Source organism: Marmota monax, unplaced genomic scaffold, assembly GCF_021218885.2.
Source record: "Marmota monax isolate L192 unplaced genomic scaffold, Marmota_monax_Labrador192_F-V1.1 WCK01_AAM20220418_F8-fsc00012, whole genome shotgun sequence".
NCBI lineage: Eukaryota > Metazoa > Chordata > Mammalia > Rodentia > Sciuridae > Marmota > Marmota monax.
The window spans coordinates 31,753,725-31,769,056 of record NW_026695227.1 but is presented as its reverse complement, the minus strand read 5'-3'; the positions used below and the strand labels follow the sequence as shown (position 1 = coordinate 31,769,056).

The window sequence follows — 15,332 nt, the reverse complement described above, 5'->3', positions numbered from 1 at the left end:
AATCAATCAACAAGTACATGAAAAAATGCTCACCATCTCTAGCAGTCAGAGAAATGCAAATCAAAACCACCCTAAGATACCATCTCACTCCAGTTAGATTGGCAGCCATTATGAAGTCAAACAACAACAAGTGCTGGCGAGGATGTGGGGAAAAGGGTACACTTGTACATTGCTGGTGGGACTGCAAATTGGTGCAGCCAATTTGGAAAGCAGTATGGAGATTTCTTGGAAAGCTGGGAATGGAGCCACCATTTGACCCAGCTATTCCCCTTCTCGGTCTATTCCCTAAAGACCTAAAAAGAGCATGCTACAGGGACACTGCTACATCTATGTTCATAGCAGCACAATTCACAATAGCTAGACTGTGGAACCAACCTAGATGCCCTTCAATGGATGAATGGATAAAAAAAATGTGGCATTTATACACAATGGAGTATTACTCTGCATTAAAAAATGACAAAATCATAGAATTTACAGGGAAATGGATGGCATTAGAGCAGATTATGCTAAGTGAAGCTAGCCAATCCCTAAAAAACAAATGCCAAATGTCTTCTTTGATATAAGGAGAGTAACTAAGAACAGAGTAGGGTCGAAGAGCAGGAGAAGAAGATTAACATTAAACAGGGATGAGAGGTGGGAGGGAAAGGGAGAGAGAAGGGAAAATGCATGGAAATGGAAGGAGACCCTCAGAGTTATACAAAAGTACATACAAGAGGAAGTGAGAGGAAGGGGAAAAATAATATAAGGGGGACAAACGAATGTCAGTAGAGGGAGCAGAGAGAGAAGAGGGGAGGGGAGGGGAGGGGAGGGGAGGGGAGGGGAGAGGGGATAGTAGAGGATAGGAAAGGCAGCAGAATACAACAGACACTAGTATGGCAATATGTAAATCAATGGATGTGTAACTGATGTGATTCTGCAATCTGTATATGGGGTAAAAATAGGAGCTCATAACCCACTTGAATCAAATTGTGAAATATGATATATCAAGAACTATGTAATGTTTTGAACAGCCAACAATAAAAAATTTAAAAAAAAAAAAGTCACTTAAAAAAAAAAAAAAAACTTCTATGAACATCTATGAATATATATATATATATATATATATATATATATATATATATATATATACACACATACATACACACACATACATACATATATATATCTATCTCCAGGGATTGAACTCAGGGACACTCAGCCACTGAGCCACATCCCCAGTCCTTTTTTGTATTTTATTTATAGACAGGGTCTCAGAGTTGCTTAACACCTGGCTTTTGCTGAGGCTGGCTTTGAATTTGCAATCCTCCTGCCTCAGCCTCCAGAGCCATTGGTATTATAGGCATATGCCACCACGCCCAGCTGAATATATTTTTGTTGTGGACATTTATTTATTTATTAAATATTTATTTTTTAGTTTTAGGTGGACACAATATCTTTATTTTTTATTTTTATGTGGTGCTGAGGATTGAACCCAGTACCTCAAGTGTGATAGGCGAGCGCTCTACCACTTGAGCCACAACCCCAGCCCTGGACATTTGTTTATATTTCTCTTGAATAAATGCCTAGGAATTAAACTGCTGGGTCATATGGTAAATATGTTTACATGTATGTTTTTTAAAAACATGTTTTTCTGTTTTTTGGTGCTTGTGCATTAAGGGTTGCTATTTTCTTGGTGGACTAATCTTTTATTGTCAGGTATTATTTCTTACCATTCTGGTAATTTTCTTTGCTCTGAAGTCTACTTTATCTGATATTAACACAACCATTTCTGCTTTCTTTCTTTCTTTTTTTTTCCATTCCAACTTCTTTTGGATTAATGTTGGCATGTATATCTTTCCCCACTGACTTTTCAGTGCCATACAGCTTCATGCTTTATAAGATGAGAGCAATAACACTCATTACAGAGTTGTGCTGAGAATTAAACTGGCTTTCCAGCAACATGGTAGAATAATGTACACACCATCCTTCCCATGGAAAAATATTAAACAGGAGTACTTACCTAGCACATGTGAGGCACCAGATTCATTACTTAGCACCACATAAAAATAGACAACAACAACAAAAAAGGCATTCTGTCCAACTACAAAAAAAAAAAATTAAGAGGAAGAATGCATAGGTTAAGCACTGAGTAGGAAGATACTTTCAATCTATCTATACTATATTTGAAGTATACTGTAGGTATATGAACTACAGCTGAGTTATGAGCCAGGGGGCTCCAGCTTTATGGGAGCCTCTACATACCCAATTTGGGCAACTTTGTTTTCCTCACCAAGGCTAATGAAATCACCAAAATCAATATTCACTGTTACCAATTTGGCAAGCATCCTTGAGATAAAAGTCACCCTGGTGCTCCCATTCCTTCCCTAAGTTCCTGTCTTCACACTCAGTCTTTGACTATCATTCTTCCTGTTTAATAGTTTTCAGTGGGAAGGCTGGTATATACATGTAATCTACCACGTTGTTGGAGAGCAATTTTAATCCTCAAAACAACTGTCTAATGGGTAATATTGCTCTCATCTTAAAGATCATGGAACTGTATAACACTGTGAAAGATGATATAATATAGTGGAAACACATGAGCTTTTTGAGGCAGGCCAACCTGGGCTTCAATTCTGATTCCATCACTTAGCTGTATAACTCTAGGTAAGTAATTTAGCCTCTTTAAGCTTCATTTTACTCATTCATGGTATACTATTTCTTATAGTGTTGTTGGGGGAATTAAATGAGATAATGCATTAAAACGCTTAGCATTTTATTAAATACTTAACCCTGAAAAAAATGGTAATTGCTCCTTTCATTGTTCTACTTGTCAAAAATTCAGTAACTTTATTTTAGCTAAAACATGGCAGGGCTGGAATTTATACTTAAGTCTACCATGCTCTATTCCCTACACCATGTTGGTTTTCTTTATCTTCCTTAGAAAGTATTTGTGGAAAAAAGAAAAATAATATGTGGAAAAAAGAAAAATAATAATTCTCTATCCTGTCTGAATAATCCACAAATATTTAAATGGACAGGGCTTGTGCAGAATAGGAAAAAAATAGTTTCAGTATTTGATTTCATATATTCCTAACTGAGCTATGGTTCCCTCAAAAACAGTTTAATGTAGTAGTTATTATTCAGGCATTAGAATCACAAAGACCTAGATTTGAGTCCCAAATTCTTAAGATCTACGATCTTCAATTCCTGGTCTGTGACATGGGAAAAACATCATAAGCTTTGAGTTCCAATAGGACTATTGGGAGAATAAAATATAATAAAGTCACGCTTAAAACAGGGCCTGAAACAAGGAAATGCTCCCAAAAAGTAGTTGTTATTATTACCAAAGACACAGACTATGTTTTCGGGGTTTTGTTTTGTTTTGTTTTTTCATTCCTCCCATTAATTCAGTTGATCAACATTTAGTGCTTATGTGTATACTAAAGAAATTACACGGCAATGAACCTGCCTGGTATTAAATAGGGTATTAAATGAAAAGGAAACTAAATTAGATTCCTTATAAAAAGCTTAGGTAGGCAATTCTGCCACAGAATCAGCTTAATAATCTGTGAGTCTTAGACAACAAAAGCATTTGTAACTACCATTCTATCTGGGTACCCTGGCACATGCCGGTAATCCCAGTGACTTTGGAAGTTGAGACAGGAGGATTGCAATATCTTGGCATGTGTAACCAAAGAAAGTCTCTTCTGCTTTGGAAGAGAATTTTCTCTCTCCCTCCCATGTGGAAGAAAATATGGACAAAAAAAATAGTTCCTTTACTCTGGTTTATAAAGATCTATTATTTATTTAGTCTCATAATAAAGAGGTAATATAGAGAAATTTTTAAAAAATACATAGAATGTGGTTGGGAATGTAGCTAAGTGGTAGAGTGCTTGCTAAGAATGCACAAAGTCCTGGATTCAATCCTCAGTACTGCAAAAAAAAAAAATTAAAACTTTTAAAAAGAAATTTACAAAAGGATATTTATATATAAAAGTATTGACCCTCCTGTACCAGTAATCAGAAAGATTTATAGCAGTAAAATTCAGACTATAATTACCTTCTTCTTTTGTTCTTCCCCAGCCACTTATAAAACACTTTGTGTTTTCGTCCAGGTTTTGGAAAACATCAAAAGGTAGACAAATAGGCTGTATATAGTCATTAAACATCACAGGTTTTTTTAAATAAAAAAGTGCAATATCATTTTCGTAAGTTTCCATAATGAAGTCTGGATGAATACTGATTGCTTTAACTTTTATCCTCTTGGTGTATGCTTGACTCATATTTACTGTATTGGTTCCCATCACAGCTCTCCACTGTAAAGGATCTCTGGAAGAAAGTAAATATTCTTATTATAAGCATGTTTATTTAATTTAGTAAATATTATTAATCTTTCACTAGTTTTTTTCTTATGTTAGATTAATAAAAAAAATTTAATTCTACTTTCATGTGACATGAAATATAAATTAAAAGCCTGCTGGGTGCCCTGGCACATGCCAGTAATCCCAGTGACTCTGGAGTTGAGACAGGAGGATTGCAAGTTTGAGGCCAGCCTCAGCAGCTAACAGAGACCCTGTCTCAAAAAAATTTTTTAAAGGGTTAGGGGCCAGAGGTGGTGGCATATGCTTGTAATCCTAGCAGCTTGGGAGGCTGAGACAGGAGGACTACAAGTTCAAAGCCAGCCTGAGCAACTCAGCAAGACCCTAAGCAACTCAGCAAGACCCTGTCTCTAAATAAAATATAAAAAGTGGCTGGAGATGTGGCTCAGTGGTTGAGTGTTCCTGGGTTCAAACCTTGGCATAAAAAGCGGGGAGAGGGGGGTAAGGATGTGGCTTGGTGATAGAGTACCCCTGGGTTCAATTTCCAGTACTGCCAAAAAACAAAATAAATGTGATGTAGGAAACAGGGAAAATACCAATAGGACAGACAATTCAGAAATAGATTTAAGCATATGAGATTTTAATATATGATTAAGATAGGATTTCTAACCAATGGACCAAAGGATGAATTATTCAATATGGTACTGGACAACTAGTTAATTGTTTGAAAAGAGAATAAAATTAGATCTCTGGACTAACACTAAGCACCAAAATAAACTGCAAATGGATTACATAGTTCTATGAGTAAATCTTCTAAATAAAGAGTTCCTATCTTTTAGATATATCCAAAGTGATAGGCCTGAGATTTCCTTCAAAATAATTGGAAGGGGTAGGCTAAGGGTGTAGTTTAATAGTAGAGCCCTCACTTATGCATGAGGCCCTAGGTTTGATCCCAGCATAACCCACACATACACACACATTGGAGCAGGAATTTGGTAAGAGTATAAATAAAATAAGATCAGATATAAGTTGATAATTTGAAGCTGTGTGATGGGTATATCAAAATTCACCAAATATTTCTTCTGCTTTTATGATTTACTAGAAAGAATTATTTTAAATTAAATGAGAAAGGATTTTGTAAAACATTTCACTGAAGGTAAAAACAAGAAGTAAATAATTTTCTTGACAGTCTAAAAAAAACCATCAAGCCAAAAAAAGGTCAAAAAGATCAACAATTAAATCCCCATTAGTTTAACAGTTGTTACATCTGGAATTCACTTAGGAAGGAAAAACTTTCACTTTATATGCTTATGTTTACAAATACTGAAACATTTTGGACCCTCCATGTTAGCAAAGTTTATACATAAGCATGTGTGTGTTTGATGATAGCAATATAGGTGAAGGCGGTACTGGGCTCCTGTTGTCTCTCACAGAAAGTGTAAATATGTGGACACTCTGGCAACGTGTGTCAGTAGTCTGTAAAATTTGGATTGCCTTTGACTCTGCAGTTCTACCTCCTAAAGTTTATCCCAAAGAAACAGAAGATGAACACAAAAGTTTAGCTATAAGAATATACAGAAAAGGCCTACATGCCTAACACGTGGCTCAGGTAAATTTTGGCACATCTATAGCATGGAATGTAGAAGTAACAGATGTGTATCGACATGTCATAAAGATTCTCATGTTATACAATTTAATGAAAAAGGCTATTTCACAGTAATAACTATATTAATATATAAAATAGTTTATGTACATGCATAGAAAAATTTAGAGTAAATGTGTAACAAAAACACCTGTTATTTCTATGATATATAATGACTCATTTTTCTTTTCTATTTTGTCATTTTCTTATATTAAATATGTTTTACCTCTTTATTATGGTTTTGGGGACCAAACCCAGGGCTTCACAGCCTGAGCAAATTAGCAAGGGCCTAAGCAACTCAGCAAGACCCTGTCTCTAAATAAAATAAATAAAAAGTGGCTGGAGATGTGGCTCAGTGGTTGAGTGTTCCTGGGTTCAAACCATGCTAGGCAGCACTTCACTACTGATCTACATCCCAAGCTTTTTTTAAAAGTCTTTATTGTAGCTGCCTGATAGCATACATCTTTTATATATTTATCTTTGTGGTGCTGGGTATTGAACCCAGGGCCTTGTGCATGTAAGACAAGCACTCTGACAACTGAGCTATATCCCCCATCCCCAAGCTTTTTATTTTTTATTTTGAGACACTATCTCTCTGTGTTGCCCAGACTGCGATGCTCTTGCCTCAGCCTCCAAAGTAGCTAGAATTTTAGGCAGGTGCCACTGTGCCCACTACTTGCATATTTTTAAATATAAAGTTGTACATACACTTATCATTTGACCTGGTAATCCCACTTGGGTATTCAAGTGAAATAAAAACCAATATTCACAAAAACCAATATGCAAACATTTGTAGTAGCTTAGCTCTTTTTTTTTGTTGTTGTTGTTAATATTTATTTTTCAGTTGTAGTTGGACACAATACCTTTATTTTATTTATTTTTACATGGTGCTGAGGATCGAACCCAGGGCCTTGCACATGCTAGGTGAGTGCTCTACTGTTGAGCCATAGCCCCAGCTCCATAGCTTAAGTCTTAATTGCCCAAATTGGAAATATCCTTCAAGTGGTATATTGATAAACAGTGCTACCTCCATAAAATAGATTACTACCCATTACTATTCCCATAAAAAGGAACAGTAATGGGGCTGGGAGCATAGCTCAGTGGTAGAGTGCTTGCCTAGCAAGGGTAGAGCCCTGGGTCCAATCCTCAGCACCATCCAAAAAAAAAAGAACAGTAATAATACACACAATAACAGATAATTCTCAAATTTATATGCTAAGTAAAAGTGACCAAATTCAAAAGGCTACATACACTAAGTGTGATTCTGTTTATAGGACACTGGAAAAGGCAAAACTATAAAGAGAGGGGGAGGGACACAGGAGATTTTTGGGAAATAAAAAGAACTGTGTTTTGTGCTGGTAATTATATGACCATGCATTTGTCAAATTCACAGAACTGTATTCTAAAAGAATTTATTTTACTGCATGTTGAGTTATATCTTAATAAAATCATTTCTGTAGCTTGGCATGGTGGCACATGCCTGTAATCCCAGCTCTCCAGGAGGCAAAGGCAGAATGATTGCAAGTTTGAGGCCAGCCTGGGCAATTTAGTGAGACCCTGTCTTAAAATAAAAAATGAAAAGGACTGGGGGATGTAGCTCAGTGGCAGAACACTTGCTGGGCTGGAGATGTGGCTCAAGCGGTAGCGCGCTCGCATGGCATGCGTGCGGCCCGGGTTCGATCCTCAGCACCACATACAAACAAAGATGTTGTGTCCGCCAAGAAGTAAAAAATAAATATTGAAATTCCCTCTTAAAAAAAAAAAAAAAAAAAAGAACACTTGCTTACCATGCAGCAAGGTACTTAGTTTGATCACTAACACCACAAACAAACAAACAAAGAAAAAACCTTCTCCCTTAGCAGGGTACAATGGCACACACCTGATATCCCAGCGGCTAGGGAGGCTGAGACAGGAGGATTACGGGTTCAAAGCCAGCCTCAGCAATAGCGAGGTGCTAAGCTCACTGAGACCCTGTCACTAAATAAAATACAAAATAGGGCTAGGGATGTGGCTCAGTTTTTTCGTATTTGCTGAGATTTGCTTTGTGATCTATAAGATGGCCTGTTTTCAAAAATGTTCCATGTGCTGCTGAGAAGAAAATGAATTGAGTTGTTGATGGAGGAAATATTCTATAGATGTCTGTTACATCTATTATTAATTGCATTTTTTTAGTTCTATAAAATCTTAGTTTTTGTTTGGATGATCTATACAGTGATGAGAGAGGCATGTTACAGTCATCCAATATTATTGTATTGTGTGTACCATGATCAAGTAGATTTCACCCTTGGGATGCAAGGTTGTTTCAACATACAGAAATCAATAAATGTGGGGCTGGGGTTGTGGCTCAGTGGTATAGTGCTAACCTAGTATGTGAGAGGCCCTGGGTTTGATCCTCAGCACCACAAATAAATAAATTAAATAAAGGTATTGTGTCCATATACAACTAAAAAAAATATTTAAAAAATTTTTAAAAAAGAAATCAATAGGGGCTGGGATTGTGGCTCAGCGGTAGAGCACTCGCCTAGCACAGGCGGGACCCGGGTTTGATCCTCAGCACCACATAAAAATAAAAGGGCATTGTGTTGTGTCCATCTACACCTAAAAAATAAATAAATAAATTTTAAAAACCAATAAATGTAATTCACCACATAAATAGACTTAAGGACAAGAATCACATGATAAAGAAAAAGCAACTGACAAAGTATAGCTCCCATTCATGTTTAAAACACTTAAAAAAAAACTACAATGGAAATAACTTACCTTAACATTATAAGGGCTATATGTGACAAACCCAAGGCCGACATTATTCTGAATGGAGAAAAACTGAAAAGATTTTCTCCAAAAACATGAACAAGACAAGGATACCCACTTTTATCAATCCTATTCAATGTAGCCCTTAAAACTCTAGCCAGAGCAATCAAGCAAGAGAAAGAAATTAAAGGGATACAAATAGGAAGAGTTCAAATTATCTTTTTGCTGGTGACATTACCTTATATTTAGAATACCCAAAAAACTCCATCAGAAGATTTCTAAAATTGATAAATAAATTCTGCAAAGCCGTAGCATAAAAGATGAACACACATAAATCAATCACATTCCTAAACACCAATTAGGCAAACTATTCACAATAGCCTCAAAAAAAAAAAAAAAACTCACTTGGGAATCAATCTAACAAAAGTGGTGAAATGAAAACTATAGAATACTAAAGAAAAAAATTGAAGTCCAGCTTAGAGGATGGAAAGACCTATGTTCCGAATTAATACTGTAAAAATGGCCATTCTACCAAAAGTGCTATTCAGATTCAGTGGATTCCCATCAAAATTCCAATGACATTCTTCACAGACCTAGAAAAAGCAGTTACAAGATTCATTTGGAAAAATAAGAGATCCAGAATAGCCAAAGCAATCCTTAGCAAGAAACACAAAGCAGGGGGCATCACAATACCAGACTTCAAATTATACTACAGAACTATAGTAACAAGAACAGCATGGTACTGACACCAAAACAGACATGAAGACCAATGGAATAGAATAGAAGACACACAGACAACCCCACATAAATGCAGTTCTCTGATACTAGAGAAAGATGCCAAAAACATGTAGGAGAAAAGATAGCCTTTTAAACAAATGATGCTGGGAAAACTGGAAATCCACGTATGAAACTTAACTCCTATCTCTCACCCTGCATAAAACTCAACTCAAAGTGGATCAAAGACCTAAGAATTAGAACAGAAATTCTGCAACTGCTAAAAGAAAATGTTTACCCAACCCTCCAACATGGCAGCTCAGGAACAGACTTCCTTAACAAGACTCCTAAAGCATAAGAAGTAAAATCAAGAATCAATAAATGGTATGAATTCAAACTAAAAACTTCTTCTCAGCAAAGGAAACAATAACATGATGAGAAAGTCTACAAAATGGAAAAAAATCTTTGCCACCTGCTCCTCAGATAGGGCATTAATATCCAGGATACAAAGAACTTAAACTTAATGCCAAAACAAACAAACAAAAAAAAACCCCAAATAACCCCATCAATAATTGGACAAAGGAACTAAACAGACACCACTCAAAAGAAGAAATATAAGTGGTCAATAAATATATGAAAAAAATGTTCAACTCTAGTAATTAAAGAAATGCAAATTAAAACTACATTGAGATTTTATCTCACTCAGTCAGAATGGCAGTTATCAAGACTACAAGTAACAATAAATGTGTGTGTTTGGTGAGGATGTGGAGGAAAAGGTACACTCATACATTGTTGGTGGGACTGTAAATTAGTGAAATCCTCTGGAAAACAGTGTGGAGGTTCCTTGAAAAACTAGAAATGGAACCACCATATAATCCAGCTATCCCACTCCTCAGTATATATCCAAAGATTTACAATCAGCACACTACAGTGACAGACTTTATAGCAGCACAGTTCATTAGCCAAGCTATTGAGCCAACCTAAGTGCCCTTCAGCAGATAAATGGATAAAGAAAATGTGAGATATATATATATATATATATATATATATATATAGTATATATATATATATATATATACACAATAGAGTATTACTCAGCTATAAAGAAGAATGACTTTATGGCATTTGCCAGTAAGTGGATGGAATTGGAGACTATCATGCTAAGTGAAATTGGTCAGTATCAAAAAGTGAAAGGTTGAATGTTTTCTCTGATATGTGGAAGCTAATCCAAAATGGGGGAGGGAATATAAAAAATAGAAGAAAGAGCAGTGGAGTAGACGAAAGGGAATGAAGGGAAGGGAGGAAGGATGGGATAGGGAAAGATAGTGGGATGAATCTGATTTAACTTTCTTATGTACATATATGAATATACCACAGTGAACCTCACCATCATGTACAGCCACAAGACACTAATTTAAAAAAAAAAAAACTATAAGTAAATAGCAGAATGATCAGTAGAGAAGGGAATGGAGTGGGAGGGTGTACTTGCTGCACTGCTGAGCCACAACCCCAGCCTCCAAAGCATGTTTTTCACATTTAAACAGTTAAAAAAAAATTTTTGGAACTGAGAAAAATATATGAATTTTAAACTTTAGTGTTCATATGTAAAGTTTTACTGGGGGCTGGGGATATAGCTCAGTTGGTAGAGTGCTTGCCTAACATGCACAAGGTCCTGGGTTCAATCCCCAGCACCATTTAAAAAAAAAAAAAAAGTTTCATTGGATCACAGCTACATTCATTCAGTTATGTATTTTCTATGGCTACTTTCATGCTAAGTAATTGTGACAGAGACGACAAACTGCAAACTCTAAAGTATTCACTATCTTTACAGAGGTTTGCCAACCTCTGACATATAAATGATTCCTTTCAACAAATACAGTGCTTTCTGTATAAGGCATGATTACAAACTTTGCAAACATGTGGCTTAAATGAAAACAGCTGAAGTCAAATGACCCTCTACCACTTGAAAATATCCCATAAGAGAGTAAAATGAGAATTATATTCTGAATACATACCTAGCGTCTCTAGTGCAGTGGGCAGCTGTGAGAACCCACCTGTCTTTCACTAGGCTTCCTGCACATATATGAGCAAGAAAACGGCCATATCGAATCTGTAGACTAACTATCCATGGCCATGCACCATCTTGAGCATCTGAGCCCCCTACAATCCGAGACCCTTGCAACATATCCCTAAGCGGTGCTGTTCCACAATCTAAAAATAAAAATGATATATTATTTGGACTGGGCATCTATATTTATATTTGTGTGTTACTTACTCATCTGACCACATTAATGTAAACCTTTAAATTCCTATTTTAAAAACTGGATACCTAAGGCAAGCCCAAATTTTGAGTCCTAAAGGAGAGTTAAGATAAACATGCCATAATTGATCATTTTTACACAGACATGAAATCAGTATAATTCATTAAGTTAAAGCTCTTTCCCAAAAAAGTATAAAAACAAGAATATCCTCTAGCCAGGCATCACATTATTGCCTGTATGAGATGGAGATTAAGAGCCTGAGATTTAGCCAGGTCCTATGGTGCAGGCCTGGATCATGGTGACTCCAGGGGCCAAGACAGATTGCAAGTTCCAGGCTAGCTAGTGAGAGAATTGGGGATGAAGCTCAGGGATAATAAAATGACCTGAGTTTAATCCCTAGTACAAAAAACTCAAGTGATAAAAGAGCCTGAAACTTGGAGGCTGGGGTGTAGCTCAGTGGTGGTGTGTAGTTAGCATGTCCCAGGCCCTAAGTTCAACGCTTGGCACCAAAAAGGAAAAAAAAAAGAAAAACCCTGGGACTGGCGAGTCCAGAGGTACAAGTTCGCTTCAAGTTCTGATTCTTGCCACTTAACATGCTAAGCTGATTGCTCTCAGCTGTATTATATAAAGGTCCTCTTCAACTCCGAATACTAGTGAATCAGCCATCTGTAAACTCAGAATGATCGGCCCCAGAACGTTTTGAGGAGCAAATACAGAGGCCCAGCACAAAGGTATGTCCCTGTTCCTATCACTCCTACCGACATCATTCTGCGTCTAGAAGCCGCTTAGGTGTGTCGGGTTTGGGTTAAGGAGGCTGGGTCCACGGGCAGGAGCCCAGTTCACAGGCGGGCCGCGGGGAAAGGCAGGGGCTGCCAGGAATGAAGGGATACTGCCCTTTGCTGCCGGCTCTTCCTTCTGGGCCTCGTCCAACTGCTGCCAGCGCGCCACCCTGGCCCACCCAGGACCAGCGGCCTGTCCCTGCGAGGGGCCGAGCCCGTTCCTCCCGGGGAGCGAGGGGTGCTCGGAGGAAAGGAGAGCGCCCCCCACAAACAGCAGCGCAGCACCCAGCAGCGCCTGCCCCATCTTGGCACTCGCGGGCAAGATGGCGTCGAGGTCCGCGCTCCCACAGCCTCCAGGGAGGCCGCTGGCGCCGAGGTGCCCGGATGCGGATTTCAGTTGGCCTCCCCTTCTCGGACAAGGGTAGGTCAGTGCCTGCTTCCGCTGGGTTCTGCGGGTTTGTTTTCATTGGCAAGCCCCTCCCGGGCCCTAGCAGCACACTGCTACCCACGGTAGGGCGGCTGCGGTGGCGGGAAGGTCCTGGAACCCCCGGGCGCTGCCTGCTCAGACTTGGAGGGCCCAGAGGCTTTCCAAAGCAAGGGCCATATTTGGGGAAGGCAGAGGTATAACCGAGGCAAGGTGGGCACAGAGGTTGGGATTGGAGATGAAAAGGCCATTAGGGAAACCCAGCATCTGTGAAGCAGATTGATCTCTTCCAGCTTTAAAGTAGTTTACCTTGAGCACACAACTCAGGCTGAGCAAATAAAACTAGATTTAAGGATTGCAAAATTGAGCACAAACCCGACTGGGGGTAATTGCACCTCCCCTAACAAACACAAGCACTCATGCCCTGTTCAGTTTCTAGCCTGAGAGATCCATCATTCCTTGCCTCTCTAAGAAACCCTGAGATGCCTCTTGACTTTCCAAACATTGTATGGGAGCAGGGGACACAGATCAGTGGCCCTGGTTAATCAGTCCATTGAGTAAGTAGGCATTACCCACATGCTGTATGCCACACACCATCCTCCAGATACTCTCCTCATCTTGGCCTGTTTTCACCAAGCACCTTGTTCAGTGGATTTAATCTGAATCCCTGTTACTCTTGATGTTATCTCTTAGTGGATTTTCCATCCATTGGCCCTGTTCTTTGGCTATAAATTCCCACTTACCCATGTTGTATTTGGATTTGAGCCTAATCTCTCCCTACTTCAAAATCCATTGTCCTAGTTCTTTTATTTTCATTTTTTTTTCAGTTGTCAGTGGATCTTTTATTTTATTTACTTATTCATATGCAGCACAGAAGATCGAACCCAAGGCTTCATGAAAACCAGGCAAGCGCTCTACCACTGAGCCACAACTCCAGCCCCCCATTGCCCTAGTTCTTTATACCTTTGTATTGAAGGGGAATGCTGGGGATGATGGGGCTTGAACCCAGGGCCTTACTGCTGCATACTAGGCAAGCATCCTACCACTGAGTGACATCTCCAGCCCTTGCTGTCCCTGTCTTTATGATCCCAAGTAAAGGCTGCCTCACCATGCTTTAATAAATATTATGGAATATTTTTCTTTAACATGACCCTGAGTTTTTAAGAATGATGTGTAATGTTTGGTTCTAATTTGTTTCATCATTTCCCATCTTGAGTTAGGCTGAACTTTGCCTTCATTTGCCCCATACCTTCAGGAGTGAGAGAATAATGTGTGGGCTTCGGTAGTCTGGAAAGTTGGTCACGTGGTTGGGAATTAAAGTGGGGTCAATAAAAGGTCAATTGCCTTGCTCATTTTATCCCTCTAAAGCTGACATGGTTGGCAACGTTGAATAAAAGGAGTATATTAGGTTGGCACAGAAGATAACACAGGAAAGTAAGCAGAGGCCTGGGGCCAAACCACAGTCAGTGGGTAGAAAGTAGATACTGTTGAAGAAACAAGCTGCAGGTGGCACCTAGGGGCTAACAAAAAAACAAATTCCCTAATCTCCAGATGTTTTAATGGAAGGTAACACTTAAAAGGGGCCGGGAACAGAGTTGGGTATGTGCGTGTTTCTATGTGTGTGGAATGTGATCAGATTGTAGATGGCTTTGTAAGCAGGGGAAAATGATAAATTTTGCTATGACAGATGATAGGGTGTCAACAGATTCATAAAACAGGTGAGTGCAGCCAAATCATGAAACGGCTTGAAAAAGACAGTGTACCAGTCATTGCAAAGGTCCTCTGCCTAGATTCCTTCTGCCCTTTCTGGGTCTTCATTCATCTCTCCTGCCTTGTCATTTCCTCTCTGTGTGGGATCATCTCTATCAGCAGACAAACCTCTTCTGGCATGATAGACTTCCTTTACAGGGTGGGGGCCTTCTCTGACTCCTGTTACACCCATGTTTGGTCCCTTTCCCTTCAGTGTTGGCTGGATTTAGTGATTCACCTCTAGCAAGTAAAAGGTGGCTGAGGATATAGGTGCAGTGGTTTAGATATGGTTGGTCTGTGACCCCCAGTGGTTCATGTGCTGCAAGCTTGGTCCCCAGCATAACTATGCTAAGGTGGTGGAATCTCTAAGAGGTAGGGCCTAAGACAGGAGTGGTGGTACATGCCTGCAATCCCAGCTTCAGGAGTTTGAGGCAGGAGGATCACTTGAGCCCATAGCCAAGAGTTTAAGAGGTAGGGCCTAATGGAAGATAATTAGATCATGGGGACACGACCCTCAGGAGGAATTGTTGATAGTCTTTCAGAGTGAGTTCTTATAAAAGTGTGTTGTTGTAGAGCAAGTCCACCTCATGTACTTTGTCCTTCTGCATGCAGTTGTTTTTCCTTCCACTTCTCTGCCATCCTGTGTATTAGCAGAGAGGCCCTTACCACAGATGCAACAAAAGGGGACCCTCATGCTTGGATTTCTAGCCCCCA

The 15,332-nt window shown here is 39.0% G+C and overlaps 1 protein-coding gene and 1 long non-coding RNA gene across 3 annotated transcripts in view; one reads left to right on the top strand and one right to left on the bottom strand.

The window, feature by feature from the left end:
* The window catches only part of Tmprss12 (transmembrane serine protease 12), a 34,406-nt gene extending 21,622 nt beyond the window's left edge, over positions 1-12,784 (bottom strand). Inside the window, exons 1-3 of one of the 2 annotated variants that reach the window (XM_058576129.1) lie at positions 11,421-12,784; positions 4,040-4,308; positions 2,000-2,080 (exon numbers count right to left, since the gene is read on the bottom strand). In XM_058576129.1, coding sequence (XP_058432112.1) covers positions 2,000-2,080; positions 4,040-4,308; positions 11,421-11,653 — 583 coding nt within the window. In that variant the 5' untranslated portion in view covers positions 11,654-12,784. The remainder of the gene's footprint in view (positions 1-1,999; positions 2,081-4,039; positions 4,309-11,420) is intronic. The other variant, XM_058576130.1, reaches the window with a different exon arrangement.
* LOC124087052 (uncharacterized) overlaps positions 12,206-15,332 on the top strand; it is a 54,077-nt gene continuing 50,950 nt past the window's right edge. Inside the window, exon 1 of the long non-coding RNA XR_006849990.1 lies at positions 12,206-12,397. This is a non-coding gene — a long non-coding RNA (uncharacterized LOC124087052). The remainder of the gene's footprint in view (positions 12,398-15,332) is intronic.